The sequence below is a fragment of the Canis lupus genome, chromosome 13 (genome assembly GCF_011100685.1).
Source record: "Canis lupus familiaris isolate Mischka breed German Shepherd chromosome 13, alternate assembly UU_Cfam_GSD_1.0, whole genome shotgun sequence".
Taxonomy (NCBI): domain Eukaryota; kingdom Metazoa; phylum Chordata; class Mammalia; order Carnivora; family Canidae; genus Canis; species Canis lupus.
In genome coordinates, this window is record NC_049234.1 from 61633104 (window position 1) to 61660558 (window position 27455).

The window sequence follows — 27455 nt, forward strand, 5'->3', positions numbered from 1 at the left end:
CATGCCTTGAGCCAAAGGGAGGCGCTAAACCACTGAGCCACCCAGGGATCCCCTGTTTTGTTTTATTAAAAGAATTTTGTTCCTATAGTTTGACTTCTTTTATGCTTTATTTTTCTATTATGGGACTTGTGCTGATTTTCTTGGCTGTTTTGTAAAACAGGGTTTAACTTCATATCCTGGTGGAAGCAGAGTGATGTTCATAAATTGTTTTGGATATGGGTTTTGACTTCACTGCAGTAAAATAAAACAAACTCTTCTGTTTTGTTATAGTTGATTCCATGTGTTTAGTAACACAAGGAATGAAAAGAAGCAATTTTCAATGGCTCTAGTGTTGTCCCCCAGGCTTCTGTTGATTTGGTATTTGCTCTGGGGAATATTGAAGATCTAAAGAGCGTTTTTTCCCACATTTCCTCTGAGGACTAATCTTTTTTTCTTTTCACGTCACTCCTTTCAGTGTTCTCTCTCCATCTTTTCCTTCTTTTGATGAAAAGAAATAATAGAGGCAGACTGGAGAAAAGGGGATGAGAAGCAGCGAAGGAAAGCAAACCTACTTTTTATCGTATCTCTATTTTTAGCTTTTTATATATTATCATCTTTCTTAGCCCAAATAATTTTCCTGTGAAATAGCAATTTATTCGACAGAAGAGACAATTAGAGTGTGGAGAAGTTGGTGACTGGCGGACCTGAGATTTAACTCAGATATCCCTGACTCCAAGACATGCTGTTTGTGCTGAGCCACCTGGGAGAGTTGTTGGAAATCATCTGAGTTCAACTTCCTATATTATATATAAACAAATACATTATGTATACGTTACTATTCATGAAAAACGTGTTCTATATCGGAGACTACGCCAAACATTTTACATGTATTATCTGATATGTATACCGTTTAAGACATAGATGAACTTGCTTAAAGTCGTTGATTGAGTGAAAGGTATAGTCTAGAGTCACTTTGAGATTTTTGACTTCAGAGTCCATGGTTAAACTACATCAACTCCACTTCTCTCCATGAAGAAACTAAAATTGGCAAGCTTTAAGTGACCTTCCCAAGATCACCAGCACTTTGGTGACAGAACAAAGTCTAGATAGACTCTAGATTTCTAACTGCTGGTTCTTTGCTCATTCTTGTCTTCAGGGGTTGATGATACTTGATCAGGAATGGAAGGACATGAAAGCCTAACCAGACAGCACTGGAACACTTTGTCCCACCAGATTCTGTCACACGTATTCTCATGAACTAAATGAGAAATAAGAGAGGCAGGAGAAATCAGGGTTAGAAGTGTCTTTATGAGTTACAGCTATTAAAAATACACACACACACACACATATTATTTTCCTTTTTTTATATTCGTGAATCCTGAATATAATAAATCAGAAAAGGGGTTTCTTATAAATTTGCCTTATAAATTGCTTCAAATTCTAGTTAGTTCAACTGAAGTTATTCATTGCATGAGATTATTTTTATAGTTTCTTATTATCAAGAGTAACATATCAAAATGTGGTGAAAATAGTTCTTTTTCTCAGAAATGCTGCAAGCATCTCTACGTTTAAGCAAGTTTCCAGTGCAGTGTATGTAATAAATCACCTGTCTCTGTTTCAAAAATTGTCAGCAACAGAATGGAAACTGCAGCACTTACCAAAAGATCAAGTACTGAAATAAAAATAATCTCTCTTTTAAGAGTCACATGGTTTCCATAAATCACAGCCATTTTCTGGAAGAAATTCGTTGTTATCTTTACCGAGTGAGCAACAATGGCTGTTGACCTTTGATTAAATGGAAGCGAGGGTATGATTTGGGTATTTCTTCTTCAGTTCCTCTGGTGTTTCCTGCATGCCTACAGAGCACATGCAGGGCTAGTGCAAAGCTTGTTGAGAGAAGGAAAAATAGGAAGGCCCCCAGAGACCCTGTGCTTGCCCTCAGAGAGATTAATAGCAATGTCAAATCAAGTAGAGGATTCTTTTTTTTTTTTTTTAATTTTTTTTTTCAAGTAGAGGATTCTTAATCTCGTATTTCTGACTTCCTTCATGTTCTCTCTTTCGCTCAGGCTGTGTTGTATTTTGATCATGCAGTAGTAATAAGAAGTAGGCACTTTTCCATGCTTGATAAAGGATGATACAGTAACTTTGCCTGTCAGATATATCCAGAGTATGGCTTGTCCTGCCACATGGAGCACTCCATTCCTACTCTTTCATGTTACACACACGAAAGTAAGTTATAGAGAGAAAGATCTAAATGAAAAGACATTTAAGAAGAAAAACCCAAGGTCAATGCACAGAAGGTGAAAAACTGCATGTCCAAGAATATTCCAGCTGAAAGCTTACCTTTTATCCTTGCTATGGGTGAGGCAGTAGTTGGATCGGTACCATACTCCATACACTTGTTCCACATTGAATGTGGATTTGTTCATATCATTTAACTCTCCTGAATCTCAATACCTTCACATGTAAGAGATCGAAACTATTTGTTGAGCACAGGGGAGTCTCTTCTCTGCATAAATGCAACCTGGTTCTGCTAGCCTTGCTGGTTATTCTTCATTCTGTCCCTCTAAAGAAGAATGAGGTGGATACTCTGATTATGTCTGGAATGACTATAAAATAATGAAGTGACATTCTTCAGTCATGTAGTAGGACTCACATCTGTGGAAACCACATCCCTTCCTGCCAGCCTTTCAACCTAGACTTCTTACATGGGAATAGTTCTGGATTGTTTCAGAATATGGATGCTCACTATGTGAGAAACCAGTCTTATTTGTCAACCCTTGTGATTTTTTGCCCTTTCTCCACCCAACCCCATTATTACATAGTGCTGTTCTAAAGAATTTTTAACTGTTTTCTGAATTGAACTCTACCGTTCAAAGAGGAGGATGTGCTATTGCCAGTGTCATTGTAAGGAGCCACTGCTGGCTCTGAAGCAGTGTGAAAAACATTTTGAGTAATCATCATCATAAGGGTATCTTAGGATGGCTTTTTAAATGACTATAGCACTTAGTGTATTTAAGTTCTGAAAGTTGATTTTTCTCATTTTGATATGTAAACTTTTATTACTTAAAAAAGCATTTTTAAAATTTGAGTATAGTTGACATAGAATGTTACATTTGTTTTTGGTGTAGAAGGAACATAGTGATTCAACTGCTCTACATGTTGTATTGTGCTCACCATAAGTGTAGCTACCATCCCTCAAAATGTGATGCTATTACAACATCATTGAATGTATTTCCTATGTTACGCCTTTTATTCCTGTGACTTATTCATTCTATAACTGTAACTTGATTTAAAAAACAATTCCTTCATAATCATTTCATTATATTATGTGATAAGTGAATGAAAGTTGCCGGAGAACTGTTGGGGCAGTGGAAAGAGGTGGATGTAGGGTGACAGGTAGATAGGTTAAATGTTTGGTGGGGGCTGGGGATGACTGAGCTGTGTTTCAGGTTACCCAGAAATCCATTCTGCTCCAAACAAAGAGTGGTTTAGATTAAGAGATGGCTTGTTTTATGTAAACATAAATCATACTTTGATGCACATACTTTAACTTATTGCACATACTTTAATTTATTATTCAGTTGAAGAGGGAGATCTTTTTGGTACCATTTTATTTTAATATACACATATAGAGATCACATAGTTTCGCTCTCATGTAAATTAATCTACCATTAAATATATATATATATACATATATATATTTGTGTCTTTTAAATCTATAGAATATTTACTCATTTGAAAAAATTTTATCTTACAAGATTTATGGTCTAGATGTATACACTTATGTATAAATAAAAGGACTCTGTCATCTTTTTTATATTTAAAAAATCATCCCTTGATAGAATACTATTTCAAGTTTAGAAAGGGATCCTCTTACTTTGTGCTTTTCTAACTAAAGTTCGAACTGATGAAAGATAGAGGAAATGGGCTAGTTTGCTATCGTCTGAGATGTTGGTCCCAAATGACATCATTAAGAAAGTTAGGATAATCTTATAAATCAGTGATGCTTGATGGTTCATGTTTCCTTGTTCTTGTTAGGCTAAAGGAAAATTATGGGTTGAGTTTCCAGAGATACAACTATGGGGAGGTGTGGCCACAAAGATTTAGTTACTCATGTTCCTACATATGTATTTCCTCTAAAATAAATTAAAGCTCTTCTATAAGTTTACATTGGACAAAGAGTATGTAATGAGAATTTTTTTTTTTGGAGTTGGTGTCTTAGAGATTGCAGATAAAGGGCAACTAACTTTTTTTGTCCCGCTTTGCTCCCCTCTCAAATCTTTCCTTTAGAAAAATAGCTTTTGTGTATAAAATGTAACTACTTATACATACCTACTATGTGCAAGTGAAGTCAGGCTGAAACAAACACTGAAGGTAACCATGAAGAGAAAAACATCACCAAAAGTACGGAATCACTTCTACCCACTTGGTGGTATTACACAGTATGATTTAACATGCAGAAGCTTCGATTAATATTTTTAGGATGGATCAGAGTCACCTTTTGCCTTCTGTAGTCAACCACCAGTCATTATAGTTACAAGAGTTCTTTGGAGCAGATCAGCCCTTGGAGTAGGGAGGGATGACTAAATCTTACAGTGAAATAAATGGTAATATTTATACTGGTAAGAATCTTAATTCCTTCATGTCTATTTGCTATGTTTGCTATGGCCCTCATAATAGCATATTCATGTGCTTAATTTCCCTAGTGACATCACACATGGGAAGAAAAAAGATGTGTTTCTCTTAACAGCTTTATTTTCTTTCTATTAGGGTGTGTTGGAGAGCTTCCTGGGCACAGCTGTCTCTGGAGCCATCTTTTGCCTGTTTGCCGGTCAACCCCTCACTATTTTGAGCAGCACAGGACCTGTTCTAGTTTTTGAGAGGCTTCTATTTAATTTCAGCAAGTATGTATATACATATCTAATTATAAATTAGGATGGTTTGATCGTAGAACATTCATAGTCTAGACTGAGTGTAGAATAATAATTAGATCAGTCAGCATATGGGAATTTTAAGATGTAGGTTGAAAGGCCCTTTGGGATTACGTATTCCAACACTCATTTTACGTTTGATTCAGCTGAGGCCCATATGGCATACTATCTGCTTCTCTCATCATCATTCTCTGCCCCTGTAGTCTTGCTTTGTGCCTCAGGGGCTGCCCCATGTGGATTGCAACACCTAAACTCCTTTGCCTGCTGGCTTCTTGGGTTTAGTAGTGCATCAGTAGGACAGGAAGGGAGAGAGGTAGGGGTGTGTGTCTACCTTTTGGCACCTCACTGGCCCTGCTTTAACACAGCAGTCTGACAATAGCTTGTTCCCTGACTGTAGCCCCTGTAAGGTGGCTCCTCTGTTCTGGTTCTGGCCTCTCCAGGCTCTGATGACTCTATTTCTTCCTTGGTCTTTTCAAGCCAGGAGGTAAAAGTGGCTTCCTGATTTTGCTAGTCCCTGAGTACCTTGCCATTCTCTGTTACTGACACCTTTGTAAATAGCCCATTTATTAAGTTTTCTTTACAATTTCCATTTGAGAATGCCTTCTATTTCCTGCCATGATCCTGATGATACATTAGAAAAATGAAATGTCTCGTTCAAGGTCACATGGCTCATTAATGAGAGACTAGTGGCTCCAGTGATCCACTGCTCCTAATCCTGTTTTCAGTTTTTTTTTTTTTTAAGATTTTTATTTATTTATTCATGAGAGACACGGAGAGAGAGAGAGAGGCAGAGACCTAGGCAGAGGGAGAAGCAGGCTCCATGCAGGGAGCCCTACATGGGACTCGATCCCAGGTCTCCAAGATCAGGCCCTGGATGGAAGGTGATGCTAAACTGCTGAGCCACCTGGGCTGCCCTGATTTCAGTGTTCTTAACTAAAGATACGTCTTAAGAGTCAACTGAGTAATAACATTTGTTGAGTGCTGATCACGTACCAAGATACCAAGTATTACCCTACGTATATTGCATGGATTCCCTCATTTGAGTCCTGTAGCAATACTGTGAGGTGTAGGGACCATACCCTGTTTTATAGATGAGAAAACAGGCAGGGAGAGGGTGAGCGCATTGCTGAAGGATCCATCATCTGTTGTTTGTAGGCCTGGAATTTGAATTCCTGCTGACTCGGGAGCCTGTGCCTCTTATGGAATCACTAGACACTCCCAATGGACATAACGACTGTGATATCATATTTTCTTTTAGAAGTTGATGGATCATTTTAAGAAGGAGAAAAATCAAGTTAAGCGAATTATCCAACTGGCCACATTAACACACAAATAGATTCAAAATCAAACTGAGTATTCTGGCCTCTTTCTAATGAACTTGATACCTCTCAGAATTGCCTATCCCAGCAGTTCTCAATCCTTAGGCAGATTGCAGAATTTCACATGACTTGCTGACATTCCTTGTTGGAATTTCCATATTCTTATATTGTTATACATTTTTAAGAGTTTATTATTGGAAATTTTATTACCTACGTGATACCTCATGGACTTAGGTACTGGCACAGTAGCCTTTGAAATTGTGTGTGCCATCAAAAAGAATTACGAGGTAGAAGAAGGAATGAGGATTTAAAACTAGTGTTTTGAAAACTGGGTTGAGAACATCAGCAAGGGTCTTATGAAAATTTAAAGTTTGAATTTTAAATAATATGAATCTTCTGTAGCTCATCACTACAAACCCTCTTCCATCATAGTTCTCAGAAGGACATCGGAAAGAATTCTGTTCGTGTCAGTTTATAGAAAGTTAAACCGTTTTTATATGTTTAAGAAAACACTGGGAGACAAGAAAGCTTTTGTGGAAGATGAAACAAGCATGTACTATAAACAGGAACAAACATGTGCAACCTTTGCAGAAAGATTTATTGGATGCAATGTGATCAGAGTTTTAATATACAGAAAATGTTTGCATCCCAGTTTACTTTAGATAATTGTAGGATAGAGGTTATTTCCTTTCACTAAGCAAGTTCCTTTCTCACTTTCCCTTCTGTTTCATCATAATTGGTAATGTAAACATAGTTCCAAGTGATTTATTTGAAAACAGTTGTAAAGCAACAAGAAACATTTGAGAAACTGTGCTTTAAATTCATCACCAAGTAGCATGTGGTGCTTATGTGGCAAACCTTAGTATTTTATTCACAATGCTGTATCATTTGCTTAAATATTAGAATAACAGTGCTAATATTTTGTCTAGAGACAGATTATTTGTGTAGATCACTATTTCTCAGAGTGTATTTCCTCAACTTCTAGTCCCATTTTCGTTATTCAGTGGACAAAAAGCTGCTGTGATCCCAATAAATCTGGAAAGTGCTGTATATTTTATCTCCCTCCCAGTAATTCACTTTACACTTTCGCTTACTAAGGAATCTGAGAAATCCTTCGGTAAAGAAACTGGTCTAGTCTGTCTTGCCCAGATTTTTCCCCAACATATTTTACCATTTTTTGAGAAGTAGATAAATCCTTGTTTTGTAGCTTCAGTGGACTCAAACATAAACTCCACAAAATCCACAGATGTCCTTCTAACATGGGATACAGTTTTAATGTTTGCCCTATAAACTGGAGAATCATAAAGGAATATGAAAGACATAATGTCACCTCCTTTTAAAATTCATGACAGAACAAAGGAAAGAGCTTACAAGTTTCCAAATGTCAGTTGTAGTTTTATTTTCCTAATTCTGCAGCCTCCTTTGCGCTGTTTTCACACATTCTAAGCCAGTAACAGAGAATTAGATGCCTTTTCTTTTTCTTGAGTGAGGAATCTGAAAGAAGTTTACCACCATGGTAGCCTCATAATTAAAGTTGGAGTCTAACCTGCATAATTGTCATTTGGTCATTCAATATTTTTTTTCCTTCTATTCTTTGAACAATTTACTTAAGGGTTTTCAAATGATTATTTTCTTCTATTACTGGATTTATTCATGTAGTTTTAGGGAGTTTATATTTGGCATTGACTAAACATTAATTTCTGTAGCATGTTTCAGATGAGTTCTTCAGTTTGTACCTTGGTTCTGTGCTGCTTAGAAACAAACTATAATTCAAAATATCTAGGAACACAGTGAAAGCATAAGTATGTAAACCCATTTTTTCATTTGAATTCACAATAGTTTCTTTTGTCTTTCCTATCATTTCCTGTTACTTTGTATAACTTAATTGCTATTTAAACTTGGCACTAAAGGGACTGATAATCTTATTGGATGTAATATTGCCATTTTATTGTAGTCATTACTGTTGATCAACTTATTTTAAAAAGTTTCTCATCTCTTATTCCTCTTTCTTATTGCTGCTGTAAACATCACTTTTACAATGAAGTGCCATGGGTTTTAGTGATTTTATTTGGGTTTATCTTATAGAGCTACTTTGAGAATATTTAAGTATTTTAGAGGAGCTATTTTGGTATATTGTTTAGATCCTAAGATTTAAGTTTATACATGCAGTTTTTTCCTTTGTACTCAAACTGAATGTTCCTAACCCTTAACTAGTTATTGGATTTGTTTCTCATCCTGTCCTGTAAACATCAATACTCTCAGCAACCATTAGCATTCCCAGAACAAATCAAGATTGTCCTAACTTCATCCCGTTAAGGAAGCTAAAACTAGATAATTGTTAAAATTTTTTATTTTAAGAAAAAAGTTTGCTGGCTCAGAAGTACTGTTTCTTAGCTCTATTGAAACTTGACTCATTCTGTGATAATGTAAATTATCTCAAATTCCTAGAATTTAGCTTTCTCTATAGTCCACTTATCTCACAGAGACATGCACAGGATTAAGCAGTGGGGTTCCAGATGCAAAGGGAACTATAGGAGAATGCAAAAGTTGTCTTCAGAAAGATTCCAGGAAATCCATAGGTGATAACTTTCTACCCTAGTGTCAATAATATCCTGCTTTGGTAAAATTTATGTGATTTGGTGAAAAGAGGGAAACAAACGACAGTGATTTTTTTGAAAGGTCCACCCTAAATACAAATCAGGTAGAGGAATGATGGTGTAAATTTTTTAAAGGACCAGTCCAGGAATGTAGAGATTTGGTTTCTGGTTCAGTTCTGCCATCAAGGCTTTGGCACTGGATAAATGACTTAACTTCCATTGGCCTTGGTGCCCTCATCTATAAAATGAGACCTATTTGACTAATTTGTCTCTGTATTAAGGTTCTCCAGGGAAACTACCAATATGATAAAGAGATTTAAGGAATTGGCTCACAAGGTTATAGAGACTAGCAGGTCAGAAATCTGCAGGGTGGGCCAGCAGGCTGGAGACCCAGCAGAGTTGATGTTCCAGTTCCAGTTCAAAGGGTGTCTCCTGTAGAACCAGAAAGTGGCGTGTTCTGGATAAAATCCAAATGCAACCTACTGGAGAAAATTTCTTGCTTGGGGTTGGCAAGTATTTTACTTTATTTGGTTGAAGAACTTGATGGGGTGAGTTTCACCCACATTGTGGAAAGCCATTGCTTTATTCAGAGTCTGCCAACTTAAATGTTAATTTCACCAAAACCACCCTTACAGAGACACCAAGAGTAATGTTTCACCGAATATCTGGGTACCACGTGGTCCAGCCAAGTTGACACATAAAACTAACCATCACAGTATATAAGGAACTTGTAATTCTAATATTATGTAAAATTTTCACTCAGGATCTCCTGGCTCCCTGTGATGGCTCGTAGGTCATGTCAGTAACTGTTTCAAATCCTAAGCCACATAGGCATACCTTAATTCATCTAGCAAGTTTTCACTGGAAACCTATATGTCAAGCATTGTGTTAGCTTAGAGAATTTAAAGTTTATTCTAAGATTAGTGTGAAGCCATCAAAAAGTTTTAAATGGAGGTGGGGGATCTTATTTACATTCTAAAAGATTAGTTTGGCTGGGATGTGGAAAATGACTTTGGTCAGGGCAAACATGGATGTCCATTAAGGACTTATAATTAAGCAAATACTTCTTGGTGGCCCAAACTTGGTGGTGGTGAAGATGTTGATGTCATTCCTTTAGCAAAGTATTAAAATATATCACTATCAGAAATCCATTGTTTAAAAGCAAGACTGTAGAGCTTCAAGCATGCAGGATCCTTGATTTAGACTTTTTCTTGTAGGAGAAATATGACTACTACTATTTGCTTTTTCATCACAAATGATGAGAAAAAGATACTATAAGTAATCTTCACATAGTTTTAAAAGAATCAGTATGAAATGGTAAAATGTCAACACTTGACCCATCTTTTCTCAAACGTGAACTAATTTACTTATAAGAAATGGAAAAGCCTTCAAAAAAACAATGGCGTACTCTGATGGAGGCAGCTTATTCTAAGACTGCTGTGGGATAGGAACAGACAAAAAACAAGGTGGTGGCAAGATGCTTCACACACAACTTTAGCAGGAAGATATGTCTGTGCACAAGCTTCATGAGAAGCGGCTGCATCTGGCTATTGCATGGCAAGGCAGCCTTTCTCGCTCTGACTACAGTATACTAATCCTATTTACCCTTAATTGCTTTGAGTTTTTGCTGCAACTCCATTTGTCCCCCCAGCCAGAATTAGTTGTTCTTCTGGGATACTCTGTGGGAATCTTTAGACATCATGTAGTATTTTATGGTGTGATTATGTTTATCAGTTTGTCTCTCTCAGGAGACTGCAATGAGGTGGGGTCAGAGACTATATTTATCTTAGTGTTTTCATTAACCAGTAAAGCGCACAAACATTTATTGGGTGCATACTGGGTATCAACATGACACTTTCTTTTTTTACAAAGATTTTATTTTAATTTATTCGAGAGAGAGAGAGAGAGAGAGAGAGAGGCAGGCACAGAGACACAGGCAGAGGGAGAAGCAGGCTTCCTGCAGAGAGCCCGACATGGGACTCCATCCCGGGTCTCCAGGATCACGCCCCGGGCTGAAGGTGGTGCTAAACTGCTGAGCCACCCGGGCTGCCCTTCCAAAGTGTTTATTTTATAAACTCCATTAAGGCAGGGACCAGATTTTCAGAATGAGAAAATTGAGTTATTTACATACAAATGGTATGACTACTTTTGATATGCCATTCTTAAACTTCTAGGATTATTTCCTTATGGTAGCATAATAATGTCACTAGATCACACCTTCAAACTTAATATTTTCTGGATGAAACTAAGACTAAGCTTTATATCTAGAGGCTAAAAGTGAGTGCTTATTTTGAGCAATCATTCTGAGGTCATTGGGCAGTTTTCTATTATTCCTTGAGTTCCATGGAGGAGGAGTCTAAATACCTTTCTTTCTTCTTTCCAGGGACCATAATTTTGACTATCTGGAGTTTCGCCTGTGGATTGGCTTGTGGTCAGCCTTCCTGTGTCTCATTTTGGTAGCCACAGATGCCAGCTTCCTGGTTCAGTACTTCACTCGCTTTACTGAAGAGGGCTTCTCTTCTCTGATTAGCTTCATCTTCATCTATGATGCTTTCAAGAAGATGATCAAGCTAGCTGACTACTACCCCATCAACTCTGACTTCAAAGTGGGCTACAATACTCAGTTTTCCTGTGCTTGTATGCCTCCCGACCCAGGTGAGGACATCATGCTTAGTGTTTGTGCTTACCCTGTGTTTGGAGAAAGGTATAGGCTCCATGCATGCAAATTTTTATCATGATCCTCAGGAGAAGGTTTTTATTTTCTCTGAGAAACCATCCTGCTGAATTTGAAATCTCATCACCCAAGGTATCTTAGCCATGTGATGCAATCGGGAAGTGAAACCAGAAGCTCTGAAATGTGAACATAATTAGCTCATACTTTGAAATTAACTCAAACTGTAGTATTTGCAAAGAAATTTAGTGTACATTATTCTTGAAATTATCTGATAGTTGAGGGAACCAGGTACAAATATTAACAGATATAAGGACCAAACCAACTCAGTAGTCCTCTGAACTTTTGTGCCATATTTTGCTGTTTCCTTATTACTATAGGAATCTCTTCCAAAAGTCTAAATAGATGGTTGTAAGCTTTTAGAAGAAACAAGGTACTCATTCACTGTATATAATTTGAAGCGTGAAAAAAAAAAAAAAAAAGATTCAGAGTGGAGTCACCTAGTGGTAAAGTAGAGCCTTATAGTTCATCTGTGCTAGAAAAGGTAAATAAGAAAAGGAAAAATGAAAGAAAGAAAAGAAGGAATGTTATGCTCTCAGGGAAGATTTACATTCTGGAGTTCAGAAAGGCATAAAAGTAAAAAGTAAGTTTTGAGTAAGGAATATGATGCTACACATCTTAGCACTTTAATATCCATCTTGTCAAACCTGGGTCAGCATCAGGACTTGTCCCCCAAAAAGTGCTCAATTTGGTCTTTGGGATTTTTTTTTTTGGAGTAATGCATCATCATTTTATAATATGAAAGGCATTTTGGGAGAAAAGATTCACAATGGGGAAAGTTGTTTTATATTTGCTCTGGGAGGATGAGGGGTAGACATTTGTGTCAGACTGATTATAACTAATGGTGATGATGTTAGTTATCCCAGGTCATGCAATTAGCTACAGGTCATTGTCCCTTAGAATAAATAAAAATTCACGTACACTCCATGCTTCTGACAAAGATCTTGTAGCAGCAGGAGCACAACAGTGTACCGAGGGCTGTATAAACCTGAGCATAGATGTGGTGGGGCACATGTATGCAATGTGTACTTCTACTTAGAGATTCTGAGGAAAAACCTCTTTTTTTTTTTTAAACTTTATTTATTTGTTCATGAGAGACCCAGAGAAAGGGAGAGACATAGTGAGACTCAGAATCTCTAAGTAGAAGTACACATTGCATACATGTGCCCCACCACATCTATGCTCAGGTTTATACAGCCCTCAGTACACTGTTGTACTGAAGGGAGCCTGCTGTGGGACTCGATCCCAGGACCCCATGATCATGCCCTGAGCCAAAGGCAGATGCTCAACCACTGAGCCACTCAGGCATCCCTGAGGAAAAAAACCTCTTAATTACAGTAAAACAAACATGGATGGATTATAGACTAGGAGGCAAACAAAATGATTATGAATTTAAAAACGAAACAAGAGACTACAGAGAATTTTAATGCTTCTGACAGGCTGTGTCAGATTGCTCTCAGATATCTTGGTGTCGTATCTGAATTCTTCTCTGCCACTTTGGTGGAGAGATTTTAGAAGACCTGCATACATCTTGAGTAGTAAGAGCCAAGAGAAAATTGGGTCAGTCAGTAACACTGAGGAAAAGATAGGGCATCGTTGGGTTTTGCGCTCATGGATTCTTTTGTCTTCTTTAAGAATAGTAAACACGCATTAAAACAAAACACATGCTTAAAAAGCGGAGATCGGTATAATGCGGAAGTTTAAAGATTCAGGCAACATGAAAGACATATGGGTGCAAAAACTTATTGTTAAAATATATACTGATTACAAATATTTCATAACTTAAAAACTGCTTGAAGGGCGCCTGGGTGGCTCGTTTGGGTAAGCATCTGCCTTTGGCTCAGGTTGTGATCCCAAGGGTCCTGGGATCGAGTTCTGAATTGGAGAGCTGAGAGCCTGCTTCTCCCTCTGCTTCACTTTCTGTCTCATGAATAAATAAATAAAACCTTAAAAAAAAACTGCATAGAAGAGAGTAAGCTCTCGATACATGATAGATACTATCATTAGGGTCAATTAAATATGCTTGAAACACAGATGTTACCATTACATAACCATGGAGAACTTCTCCTAAAAGAAAAAGGAGGTTATCCTCCATTGTGGACCTTCAGGAGAAGTCCATACTATGCATGTTCAAAATATTGGCTCACAGATGTATTTAACTATAGGATTTTTTAACTTTCCCCTTCATTTATTTCTGTCTTTATTGATATGTAAGTATTTATATGAAAAAGGTCTGTAATCTGACTTCATAGGCAAATTTGAGTAGTCATTCAACAAAGTTTTCTAAAGGAAAAAAAAAAACTTTCTCAGTTGTTTTAAGGTTTGAGGTATTCATAAAGCCCAATGAGGGCTTTGCCAGCACACCTGGAGCAAAGAAGATCTACCTACCTGAGGCTAATGGAAATTGGTGCTCCTTGTTTTAATTGGATGCTGGCGGAGGGGGTAACATGAAGCCAAGGAAGACATATTTGAATGGTTTCAGCCATGAAAATATATAAAGATCTTACATGTAATTTTCCTTCCAAGAAGTATCGTTGTTTTCTTTTTCCTTCCTCCCTCCCTCCCCTCCCTTCCCCTCCCCTCCCCTTCCTTCCTTCTTTCCTTCTTTCCTTCCTTCCTTCCTTCCTTCCTTCCTTCCTTCCTTCCTTCCTTCCTTCCTTCCTTCCTTCCTTCCTTCCTTCCTTCCTTCGTTTATTCATTCATGAGAAACACACGCAGAGGGAGAAGCAGGCTCCCTGTGGGAAGCCGGATGCGGGACTTGATCCCCGGACCCAGGATCATGCCCTGAACCGAAGGGACACTCAACCACTGTGCCACCCAGGGGTCCCAGGATCATTTTTCTTATAAAAGTTATCTTGAGGCTTGAAACATGCACAGTGAATAGTAGGTGAAGGTGGAGATAGCTTTGCCTTTGACCTGTTTTCTCTAGCTTGTATAAAAAGTCTGTCTTGGAAGAACTCTGACAATTCCTACTACCTCTAGGTGGTACCAGTAAAGCAGTATAGCAGGGATTTGAAGTCAGAAAATCTTGTATTTAAGTCCCAGCTTGGCTACTAATGCCCTATGTGTGACTTTGGGCAAGTTCCTTTTCCTAAGGAAGCTTTGCCTCACCTTCCTCATTGGTAAAATGGAGTTAATAATAGTGTGTACCTTATAGAATTGTTATACTGCGTGGAGAAAATGAGGTATTTCAGACAAAGTACTTAGGACAGGTTTTTTTTTTTTGTTTTTTTTTTTTTTTTTTTTTTTTTTACTTAGGACAGCTTCTGATAAGTAGTTGTTAACTGCCATTGTTACTGCTGTTATTATTTATTAAAATTTAAGGTCAGCAAGTATGAATGATAGAACCAACAAACCAGTCTTTTTCATCCCCCCTCTAAGCAAACATTGTTGGGCAGTTGGCTTATTCTGCAACAAGATTGTTGGTTGCACCCAGTATTTTTAGAGTTGTCTAGATGAAAGGCACCTGTGAAGGATGTGTATATGATTGTGAAGGATTATTTTAACCTATGGAAATAAAATCTGTTTCTGGTTTGGAAAAGGCAAATGGATATCTCGATTTTCATGCAATCTCATATTTTATAAAACCCCTTAAAATGAGTGTTTGTGTGTCTCTCTCATAGCCCTTAATATTTTTTGAGAGAAAACTATATGCCACCATAAACTTAGTACTTCGTGATAACAAATTGAAAAATGATAGTTAGAGAATAATACAGTTACACGTACAGCCACGGTAAGTATTCTAAAGACAACAAAAGCCTGGCCTTTCATCACAACATGCACTCCTAATAAAAGAATTCGGTCAATGAGTCAATAATATTTAAACTGGCGGGTGACTTGTTTTTCAACAGAGACAGTATGTAACAGTGAACCAGAAACTACACAGATGGAGTCATGATCCTGCAAACTGAGAAATGATTTTACAGGAAGGGAAATAGGGGTCACTTAATCACTAAGGAAACTCTATTCATGGCCACGATAATATTGTTGAGTTTTTTTGTGCTTTGAGAAGACAATCTTTCCTCCTCTTCTTCTTCCTTATTTTTCTTGTCCTCACTTGCTTCTGTAAATCTCCATCACTTCCTGAGTTTCAATTTATTCATACATCTTTTTCTCCTTTCATTTTGCCCCATTTGTTGTTCAGGCGCCAAAGTCATGGACTTACTTAGGCTCTCACTAAAGAACTAAGAAAGCTCAGGTGCAAGCGCTAAAAGGAAAATTAGCCAGGGTGGATACATGTTTTGTGCTAAAATGTCCTTTTCTTAGAGTAGCTAGTAATTGATCTAGTAGAGGTTATATTTCCCCACTGTGCCTTGATGCTTATATAGCAAAGCTGTATAAGAAAGATGATTCAGTTCAGAAGCCAACAGTAAAAATTAAAAAATATCCAAATGATAATTCACAATTCTACATTTCATCACCAACATCCCAATTCGGGAAACAGTTGGGGTGATAAAGTATAAACAGTATGTGCTTTGGAGTAAAGGAAAGTGAGTGTGAATTTAGCTCTCGCTAGCAATGCGACCCTGGACTAAGCTAATTACCTAATTATTTTTTTTTTATGACCTGTGAGCTGGGTTAGTAATTGTATACCTACTCTGAGAAGTTATTATATGGGTTTAATGAAATAGTATACATAACATTGTGTGACACCTAAGTAAAAATTTGTTCTTTTTCTCATTGCTTCACAAAAGATGAAACAGCCAGTTTTATCTTTCAGTTGCATTCTTTAAAAAAAAAAAAAAAAAGAATTTATTTATTTATTTATTTATTTATTTATTTATTTATTTATTTATTCAAGAGAGACACAGAGAAAGAGGCAGAGACACAGGCAGAGGGAGAAGCAGGCTCCATGCGGGGAGCCTTATGTGGAACTCGATCCCAGGACCCTGGGATCATGACCTGAGCCAAAGGCAGGCAGGCACTCAACCACTGAGCCACCCAGGTGCCCATTTTAGTTGTATTCTTTTAAAGAGGTTCAAATTTAATTTTCCCTGTGATTTTCCTAGAGAAAGATACTAACTAGGTTTTTCCTGGAAGCCTAATTAACAACTAATGTGCTGTTGTAGATAAATGTAAAGCACTGGACCCATATTTAAAGAAAAAAATGCTAAGGAGTTCAGTATATAATAGATCACTTAATCTTCCACTGAATCTCAAATCTAAAAAGTGTTATATACTGTTTATAATCATGTAGAAGGCTTTAAAGTCCTAGAACTGAAATGTTCAGTTCTTTTAAGGGGATTTGGTCTAATTCACTCAAAAACATAAATGAAAGAATTTTGTTATGAACTCTGCTCTATCCTTTTCCCCTTCTTTCCCTCTTTCTCCTGCTCTTTTGTCTTTCCCCTTCTGCTATCAACAAAAATTTATAGAGGATCTATTTCATTTCCTTTTAAGAATTGTGCTACTTGGAACGAGGTGGACTACACATATCATACACACACCCAGCACACACATACATACCTATGCACTACACCATACATGCACACCACGCTGTATACACCTATACACTACACTACATACACCTATACACACAAACCCTTATGCACCATATTGCACACACACACACACACCTGTTCATCACACAAATGCACACCACACACATCATACTACTCATACACCACACACATACCTATACATCACACACATACTCCTGTACACACATGCTGCTATATACCACATCATACACACCACACACACACCACATGTACCTGTACACAAACACGCATACATATACACCATACTGCACACACACTATACTACGTACAACTATATACCACACATACAGACACCACACCACACACACCTATACATCACACCGCACACGCATACCACCCTGCACACACACATCTTAACACCACACACACCACATCATACACACTTATACACTCCGCCACACCACACATACACACACTCATACACAGCTTTTTATAAAATGTGTTTTTAAAATGGTGTTAATTACTTTTTGAATGAATGAGGTCAGGTTTTCATTTGACCTATGCTTTAGAAATACATTTCCACTTTGATACCTGTGTTCATTTGCCTAATGTGTCAAGGTTGCAATGACTGTACTCTCAAGGGCATATTAATATTTTAGAAAGGGTCAAAATAAATTTTCCTACCAAGTGAAGTGTGGTTTTGTATCTGGAGGGGAAAGAAGCCTTGCTAAAAATGATAAACAAATTAGAAAAGCAAGAAAATCGCCTCAAGGGAATAGATACTATGCTTTATTATTAACAGAAGGGATATGTTTTATTGATACATTGTTGACTGTTCCAGGGAGAGAGTGTTTAATAATTGGTGAATGATTAAGAGGAATAAATCCTTTCTCAGGCACTGAGACATTTTTATCTCTAGTATCTCTAAGTAAAAGATGGCTTTCTCCCTGGTATAAAACTGTAAGACCAAGTCAAGTGATTGAAGTAGTCATGGCTTCCATTTCTAGACCTTTGTTTTATTCACAGCATGAGGGGACTTCCAAATACTCTAAAATGGTTGTCACTAGAGTAGAATCTCATTACCATTTCTTTCTATATAATTTTTCTATTATCGTAATAAATGCTATGCACCAATATGTTGCTACCATTAAAAAGAACTGCTGGATTGTGTCTCCTGTGGTCCCATGTTATAGTCAATATGTGTTTCATAATTAGAAAGCCCATTAAAGGAAAATTAGGAAATAAAAGATAAAATTAGGAAATAAAAGATAATCCTAATTTATCTTCCATGACCTGCATCATATTCTATGCAATTATGTTTTTATTATGTACCATTCCCTTTTTGGATTATAAGTAGGTTTAAATCATAGACTAATGGTTAAACAGAAAGTACTGGGCCTTCTGGTATAGGACCACTCAAGCTTTGCATTTGCAAGGAGACTCTACCAACTAGCTGACATTTAATCATTCACGGTAATATGGCCGTTTGAGAAAACCATAGGAATTTGAAACATCCATCATTATAGTTTCCTTTTCCTCTCCTAGACTAATAGTTTAGCAGTTTCTGTATAATACTTGCAGGAATCAGAAAATGGGAAGCAATTAATTTGGATAATTACCAGACCTGTGTAATTCTCTAGCTCTGCATTTGTATGAAAACAGATTTGAAAACGTATCCATAGTAATGTCTATACACATCTGAAATGTAATGATGAGTGGCTATGGAAGAGAAGGTTTTTGTGTGTGTGTGTGTGTGTGTGTGAAAATAATGGCTAAATACATCCCACTTAATAGCAGATAGTAGCTCAACTTTTTGGCTTCCAGTGTGGTCTCGTAGATGCACATGTGAGAAAGTGTCCATGGATTGGAGAGTGTCATAACTTAAACTTGTTTAGTTGCAGTGAAAACCTCAAGCATGAGTTTTGGTAAAAATACTTAGGAAAATGAAAAGGGTAATAACAAGAAAAAATGAAGAACATTTTTCTATTGATTTTATTTGTTTTAAGGCTCAAGGCTGAGATAGTAGCAGGTAATTTCCCTAAGAGCTATTTCCCCCAAAGTTTTCTTCATTCACCTTGTCATCCCTCCAAAGATCATTTTTGCCTTTTATTGATCTAGACATTAAATTATAAATATTTGGTTTTATTAAGAGGAGTTCACGTGCTGAAATTACCCAGGACCCTTAAATAAGGATGGTGTGACCATGCAAGCAAGAAACTTACTCAAGTTTTATTCCATATCTGTTTTCCAGTTACTCAGTTTATTCAGATTAGCTTATGTAGAATGGAATAAAACAAACTTTCATTATCATGGAGAATACTCTTAAATTTTTTTCTTATTCAGACCAAGTTAACCAATTCTGCATTATTGTAATCCTTTTTTTTTAAATAAAGATTTTATTTATTTATTCATGAGAGACAAAGAGAGAGAGAGGCAGAGAAAGAAGCAGAGGGAGAAGAAGGCTCACTGGGGGGAGCCCGATTTGTCACTTGATCCTAGAACCCTGGCATCACACCCTGGGCCGAAGGCAGATGCTCAACTGCTGAGCCACCAGGCGTCTCCATTATTGTCATCGTAAGAAGCTATGTTGTGGAATAGGTTCAGATTTGGCTAATATTTAAGCACCATCCAAGTGTCAGACATTTTACTAAAGGATTTTAATACACTATATTTCAATATATTATATTGTATTATTATAATATAGATGTATGTAATCATCACATAAACCTCGTAAGGCAGCAAACCCTTTTTACCCCCAGGGGTGAATTTTTGCTTTCTCCAGGTCATAAAGCTAGTAGTAACCTTAGCTATCATCTATTTCAGTTTTACCTGCTACTGGATACTGTGCTAAGAGCTTTGCCTACGTTGTCTTATTTGATCTGCATAGTAACCTTATGAGGTAGATTGTTTCAAATCCAACTTCGCGAATGAAGGACCTGTGGTCAAGAGCAGTGAGGTGACTTCCTCGAGATTATGTGGTGAGGTAGTCTGGGGACATTATGCTCCCGAAGGTGGTCAAGCCAGAGGTATAGCTCAGCTTTCTTAGCACTCCTGTCTCTAACTTGTGATTGGTATGTTGAAGCAGACAGATTTCTGTCTTGATGGCCATTTGTTGCTCATAGTTGACCATGTAGCTTTCCTGCAAATTCCTAATGCTACAGTTCCTGCTGTGTAAAGCAGAGGAATCATGGGGTAGTTCCAGGTGCCAGGTACTAGAGAATAAGGAAGGACAACCTTAAAATTGAAGTTGATATTTCTTATGCAGGAGGTATACTAACATTGACACATGGATGTCACCATTTTCTTCCTGCTCATGGCTCCTGTACTCTGTTCTTTCTGTAGATCTCTCATTAAACATGGAGAGGGAAAAAAGTGAGCTTAAGATAGGAGCACTCACAGGCACATTTAAAAATGTCTGTTTACTGACAATGTTCATTCCCCTGTTCCAGAGGATCAGCTAGAATTTGATACATGGGAAGGAAGATCAAGGGGTGAAAATCCAAGGACCATAAAATGAACAACCTGTGAAAACTCCCTGAAACCAAGTATGGGACACAGACTGTCCCAGTGACAAGAAGCTAATTCTACATTAGCCAGATTCCCAGGGCAAAGACTTTCTTTGTTTCCTAAGCCATGGTACGAAGCAAATAGTGAAGACCGACAGAGTGCAGTGTGTTTATGCTTTTCTATTTGACTTTTTCAGAATCCTAATTAAGGATATTACAAATTCCATATACATAGATCATTCTACACTTGGTTGCCAAAATACTTGCATTGTATGTATCTGGATCCAAAGGGTGACTAGTGGTTCTCGTAGACCAAACTCCCAATTGGAATTGATCATTTTCTCATCTGTGAGCTTAAAGAAATTTACTTTTAATATTACTTATGGACCCTACCATATTCTGCCAATATAGATTTATGGAAGTGCTTGTTTGTATATTTATTTTGAAATTCTCTTGAAGCAGCTACATACTAAAATAAGGCAGGAAAAGTTTACTGTCCTTTTGATTCTAGTCTTTTGAGATTTTGAGAGCCAGTATGCCTTAATAGCTTGTCTGAAAGGAAAATTGAAAAGATAGAGGAATTTAGATGAGTAGAACTGATGTGTATCTAGAACTTGAAAGTAGTTACTGAAAGTTCAGATTGGCTTCACTTCTGGTCTTTATTATCTGTCATTCATTTCACATACACACACAAAAAAGGAGGCTTGGATATCTTTTTCCCTCACTCCTGCTCCTTGTTTTTATACAGAAAATTATGTTGCAAAAAGACCTTCACTCTTATGACAGGAAGCTCATAAAATTGCATTAAAGAATCTTGCTTGGGAGGAAGAGCAGCTTTCCAGACACCATCTAAATAGAGCCTATGATTTCATATATGCCCTTTTCTTTCAAATGCTCAGACCAGTCAGACAAATCAGTGCGCAGTGGAGATTCACATATTCACATCATCTGACATTGGAGAGTGTTATCCCACCTTGAATTCTGTGGTTACAAAAATAAAATACTGGGTAGGAAAAGAAAGAATGCTGAACAAGATTTTAGTACCAATTCTACTTTTGGTTGACTCCACAATCCTGTGCAAGAAACTTGGCATATCTTGCTTCAGGGTCCCATTCAACATAAAATGGGTATGAAAATATATCTGTTACATGCTCTCAGGAGTTTTTAAAAGAGCAAATGGAATAATGTAAGAAAATATACTTTAGGCTTTAAAAAAAACAAAATAGTAATGAAAATCTAGGTTTTGTTAATAAAAAAAGTACTAACATCTTCTTCCTTTTGGGAATAGAGTCATGTTTGGCTTTTTTTTGTTTGGGCCAAGCATCCTTTTAGCCTGTTTTGATTTTTTCCATGGCCTGCACTGAAATAGAAAAAGAAAATAATTTGCACATGTGCTTGTTTTACTGTGGAAATAGGGATGCCCTAGCAGCAGCTAGCTTTAGATTAAAAGTTTAACGATTCCAGAACTTTCAAAGATTAGAATGGATTCTAAAATTGAGAAAAACCAGGGCTCAGGCTAAACATTTTCTCCCCTTTGTTTATTTTATTTCTTTTGCCTTTATCTGCTCTCATTCATTTGTAGTCATTAAATGGTCCCTATTTTAGCCTCATTTATTGATAGTAAAAAAGTATTTTTTCAGCTCCAAGTATAATTGACAAAAGTGTGATATATTTAAAGTGTACAGAATGATAATTTCATATATGCATACAGTATGAAAGGATTCCCACCAAGTTAATACATCTATCACCTCACTTATTTATTCTATTTTATATTATTTTATTTTATGAACACCTAAGGCCTACTCTCAGAAAATTTCGATTATGCAACACAGTATTATCATCTATAGTTACCATGCTATACATTAGATCACCAGACCTTATTCCTCTTATAATTTAAAGTTTGTATCCTTTTATTAACCTCTTCCTATTTCTCCCAACCCCTGGCAACCACCATTCTACTATTTATTTCTATGAGTTGTACTTAATTTTTCTGTGAATTTTTTTAAGAGTCTACCTATAAGTATTTGTCTTCGTCTGACTTATTTCACTTAGCATAGTGCCTTCCAAGTTCATCCATATTTTTGCAGATGGCCGAATTTCCGTTTTCTTAAGTTGAATAATAAATATTTTTGAGTTCCTATTAGTTAAGTGCCAGACTGAGCAGATTCTGGGGAAAAGCAGTGAACAAGACATGTTCTTTCTTCATGAATCTTATATTCTCAATTTCAGCAATCAAATAAATCTGTTTGTTTCTCCTTAAGAGCTTATGCAGGTAAGACCTAAAATATGACGAGGTAAAAAGATAGTATAAGGACTTGGGGGCAGGAGGGCACAGGCAGGAGGGGAACAATTAATAATTAGCAATTTGGATGTTAAATGTGACACTCAAAGATGAAAACGTGTCATTTTACAGTATTTCCATAAATCAGGGATATTCTCTTAGTAACAATTTATTTTATGACACATAAAGCTTTACGTAATAGGAAAAAGGTTTACCTGATTTAAAAAAAGGTTAATTATAGGGTACTTTTAAAATAGTTTTAATTTTAGCCACATAAATTTAAAAAAAATGAAATATTTCCAAGAGGAGGGTTGGTTTAATAAGTAAATTAGGTTTCTTTGAAAGTAGCCTCTTAATAAACCTATAACTCATGCCAAGTTATATGAAAATAATTTTTAAAATTAGAAAAATGTTTATTCCCATATTTATATAATTTATTATGTATTTGAAAGATATTTTGTTTTGTTTTCTCACATTTTGCAAAGATATACTTTCTCACATGCAGTCCAAATTACCAAGAATCCCAAATTGGTTAATTAGTGAAATTCCATTTTGTGAGATTTGACTATACATGAAGCCCATGATCAACTTACTCTCTTACTAACATCCATTTCTTCCACTAAGCAAAATATATTGAGTATCTGTTAGTAATGGTGAAGTTTTTTTCTTTTTTTTTTCTTTTTTGAACCCTGAAACAAATTGTAATACCATTTTCTTAAATGTTTGCCATTGTTTCTTATCAGATTAGAGTTCAACAGATATGTCTGAATCTTTGGTAATTCTTATCTAGGTGAAAGGTGAATATAATTATAATAAAGAAAAATTCATTATGCTTTATGTTATTGTTGAAGACATTTTTAATACTTAGCTTTTTTAGATTTTGAGTTATGCAGTTAGGTCATTTTTATTTTATTTTTATGGTAAAAGATTGTCTTTTTCTTACAGTTAATATCTCAATATCTAATGATACTACATTGGCTCCAGAGGATTTGCCAACTATTTCTTCTGCTGACATGGTGAGTTAATATTTCAAACCGCTTGTATATGGTATACTCTAATTATAATATTCATAACATGATGTTTCCTACCCATGAGCAATCTGAGTGTGAATACAACTTTAATAATCAGTGATAATGGAAGGATGGAAAAAAACACTTTCCTTGCGCTAGCCAGTTTTTTTTTCTTTTTTAAAAAAACTCAAGTGAATTTTTATCCCTATAACATGCTTTTTAAATCTGCTTAGGAATTTAACTACTATATCCATTCATTGTCACCTTGAAATATTTTCACAAGTGAAGAAAGTCGAAAAATGAGAGCATGGTATCCTCTCTCTGTTTTCAGAATGATTAAGAATTCTTCTGACTACCAAAGAGTGTTGTGTTCTCCTCAGTAAGGGTGATTACAGCAGGACATTTCCCCTGTCACTTAGAAAGCACTGTGCCTCTGTCACATGATATCCTTTCCCATGGCTTGTAACCAAGGATCTTTAAGAGACTGGAACTAAGCTTTAAAAATGAACTGTTTTGCATGGAAGGTCACACACTGGAAGGAGACTTTTGTGTTGGAGAAAAAGGGGAAAGTGCTATTTCAGGCTTCTAATTGTGTTCCTTCTACACTGGATATGGAATCTTACCAGAGAATATCAATCTCTCAGTTATAAAGACAGAAACCATAATACCTTGTATTGATAGAGTGCCCATCTCTCCGGAGCCCAGAACACTTCTGCAGATATTATGCAGCGAGTGCCCACAACTCCCTTTCAAAGATGATGCTTTTTATCTTCCCTGGGCAACTCTCACTTGACCCTAATTCTCTCTTGCTTTCATATTCTGTTGCTCCCTTGACTTCTTTCCTTACTGGTAAAGTCCTCTCTGATTTTCTCCAAACTTTGCCTGATTATTTATGTTTGATTGTGTATGTGTGTGTGAGTGTATGAGTGTGTTTGTGAGGGGAGAGTATATATGTTTTAAAAGCCACATACAGAAAAGAGATCAATTTTCAGTCTTTGAGTCAGCCAGTCTATTGCCTACAAGAACTTGACTAAAATACAGAGAAAAACAGTTCCTTCTAGACTTGAAATAATTTTAATTAAAGTCTAATTAAAAATTTAAAATACTATATAATTAATTAAAAATTTAAGTTAATTTGCAATTAAAAATTAATAAAACACGTCCATTGGCTTAAAAAGAGATTATTTCTGACTTAATTCCTTTTGTAACTAACCAAGGAAAGCTTTAAAAATTAATGAATTTTTAAGCCCTGTCTTTGGGCAAATTCTAGAGTGATTCTAGAAATTGACATGTAATTATAAGGTCACTATAAGATTTATGGAAAACAAATGGAAATTGCGATTGACTGCTAGTATGACTATGATAAAAGACATAAAGGCACAATAATGATTACAATTTAGCTATCATTTATAGGGCATCTACTAGAGACTAGGTGTTTTACCCATGTTCTTATCATTAACACAAACTACCATGTATAATTCTGTTCGTTTTATAGATGAAAGAAAATGAAGCTTTAGAAGGTAAATAAGCTTTCTTGCTCGGTCATGTAGCCATAAATTATTAAATCATAGATTTGAAATGAAATCTGAGTGGTTCTACGACCATTTCTAGCACACCATGATGCATGTTTGCAGATAGAAAGGTTTACACTTTCAGTTCTTATGCATGTCTATACTCCAGAAGTCCCCTCATGTGTGTATCACTTACATACCTTACTTAAAATGTTAAGTTGCTATGTTCAGCACCTCTAGAGAAGAAATTAGGAAAAAAATGTGTGTATGTAATTATGAAGGACTTTTTTACTATGAATTAGAACTCTTATTCTATCCTTCATTTCTTCTTTTCTATCCATTTCAATGCCTTTAGGTATACTTTGCTGATACACACACACACACACACACACACACACACACATATAATTTGTATATATACAAGATCCAGAAATGAGTATTAAAGAGGTAATATGATTTATTTTTACCAGTAATAATTACCATTTTTGAGCACCTACCAAGGGCCAGGTTCTTCACATTGTCTATTTATTATGTCTGAGTTATTATGTTACCTATATTTAAAAAAATTAATTTAAATTCAATTTAGTTAACATATAGTGGTTATTAATTTCAAGGGTAGAATTTAGTGACTCATCAATTTCATGTAACACCCAGTGCTCATTGCATCTCATGTCCTCCTTAATGCCCATCACCCAGTTACCCCATCCTTTCACTCAACTCCCCTCCAGCAACCCTCAGTTTGTTTCCTAGAGTTAAGAGTCTCTTATGGTTTGCCTCTTCTCTGTTTTTATCTTATTTTTTTTCCTGCTCTTCCCCTATGTTCATCTATTTTATAACGTTACCTGTAATATACAAATGAAACAGAAGCTTAGAGAGGTTAACTGTTCTCTCAAAGGCCATGTTGTCAGTATCTGTAAAATCAGGAGTTGAACTCCGGGCTTTCTAACTCCAAAACCTGCCTATTTTCATTATTTGGGGAAGCAGAATAGTGTTTCCTGTAGAAGGACTTAAAAAATACTGAGTTCTTATGTCATGCTGTCCAGAGTCAACTTCAGGGATCCACTACTTCTCAGTTTCCCATTTGTAAAATGGTGATGATAATAGTACTTTATCTCACTGATGCTATAAAAGTCAAATGAGTAAGCAGGTGGGATGTAGCATAGTGGCTGGCACATACTTATTTCTCAGTTGGGTTAGCTAATGTTAATATTCTCTTTAGGTATTATTATCATTCCACTAAGTCCATGTTGCCACCATAACTTAGGTTGGTAGAGAAAATAAACTGGATGCCAAACTGGTCTGACAGTCACCTGGGCCCTCTCTCTGTTCAGCCATGCTAGCTCTGCTACCCTCAGTCTTTCCTGGGACATACAGTCATCAAGAATTTAATGTCCATCTTTTATTCAGCCATAATTAGATTATGAGAGAAAGTACCGCAAAACTGACATGTAACCCTGGGGCACCAGCAAGACTCCCTCTCACAAGGCTCTGGGAACACTGTCAGAGGAGGGAAAGCTTTTTCTCTTCAGCTTCACTAGCATGAAGACAACTTTTCTGCTTCACAGGAATATGGGTGTGTTTTCAGGAAGAATGTACATTAGAGCATTTAGACTGACTGTAACTCTAGAATAACCATCCCTCAAGATAAAAAGGCAGGTTTTCCATTATTTACATTCATTGTTGGATTCACTGCGTTTTTAATGCTTCTGAGCTTCAACAGTTTTCCTGTAGACTTATTGGTAGGCATATCCCTTCAACCTGCAAAAAAATTTTTTTTGAAAGGTTCCTCTAAAACGTTGAGACCAGCCACAACTTATCCGTACTGTATCAACACACTGAGTCTTAGGGTCTGCTGGCTTCCACTTACAAGCTCTCAGAGAGAGAGAGAGAGAGAGACCAGATTTCACAGTCTGACATTGAGGCTTCTCCAAGGAGGTGATTGAATGGATTAGTTACTTTTTGTTTTTTACATTAGATTCTTTTTTTTTTTTAAATGTTATTAAATTTGAGGTGCACTTTAAAACCTACAGTTCTTACATGTCCATTGCAGTGAGTTTTGACATTTTATAGACTCATGTAATCATTACCCAAAGCAAGATACATATAGAACATCGCCATTATCCCGGAAAGTCCCGTGGGGAATGCT

At 36.5% G+C, this 27455-nt stretch overlaps 1 protein-coding gene across 8 annotated transcripts in view; it reads left to right on the forward strand.

Moving 5' to 3' along the window:
• Nucleotides 1–27455, forward strand: part of SLC4A4 (solute carrier family 4 member 4) — a 343382-nt gene that overhangs the window by 244403 nt on the left and 71524 nt on the right. For all 8 annotated transcript variants that reach the window (XM_038556290.1, XM_038556288.1, XM_038556289.1 and 5 more), the window contains 3 exons: nucleotides 4753–4886; nucleotides 11213–11484; nucleotides 23734–23804. In XM_038556290.1, coding sequence (XP_038412218.1) covers nucleotides 4753–4886; nucleotides 11213–11484; nucleotides 23734–23804 — 477 coding nt within the window. The remainder of the gene's footprint in view (nucleotides 1–4752; nucleotides 4887–11212; nucleotides 11485–23733; nucleotides 23805–27455) is intronic.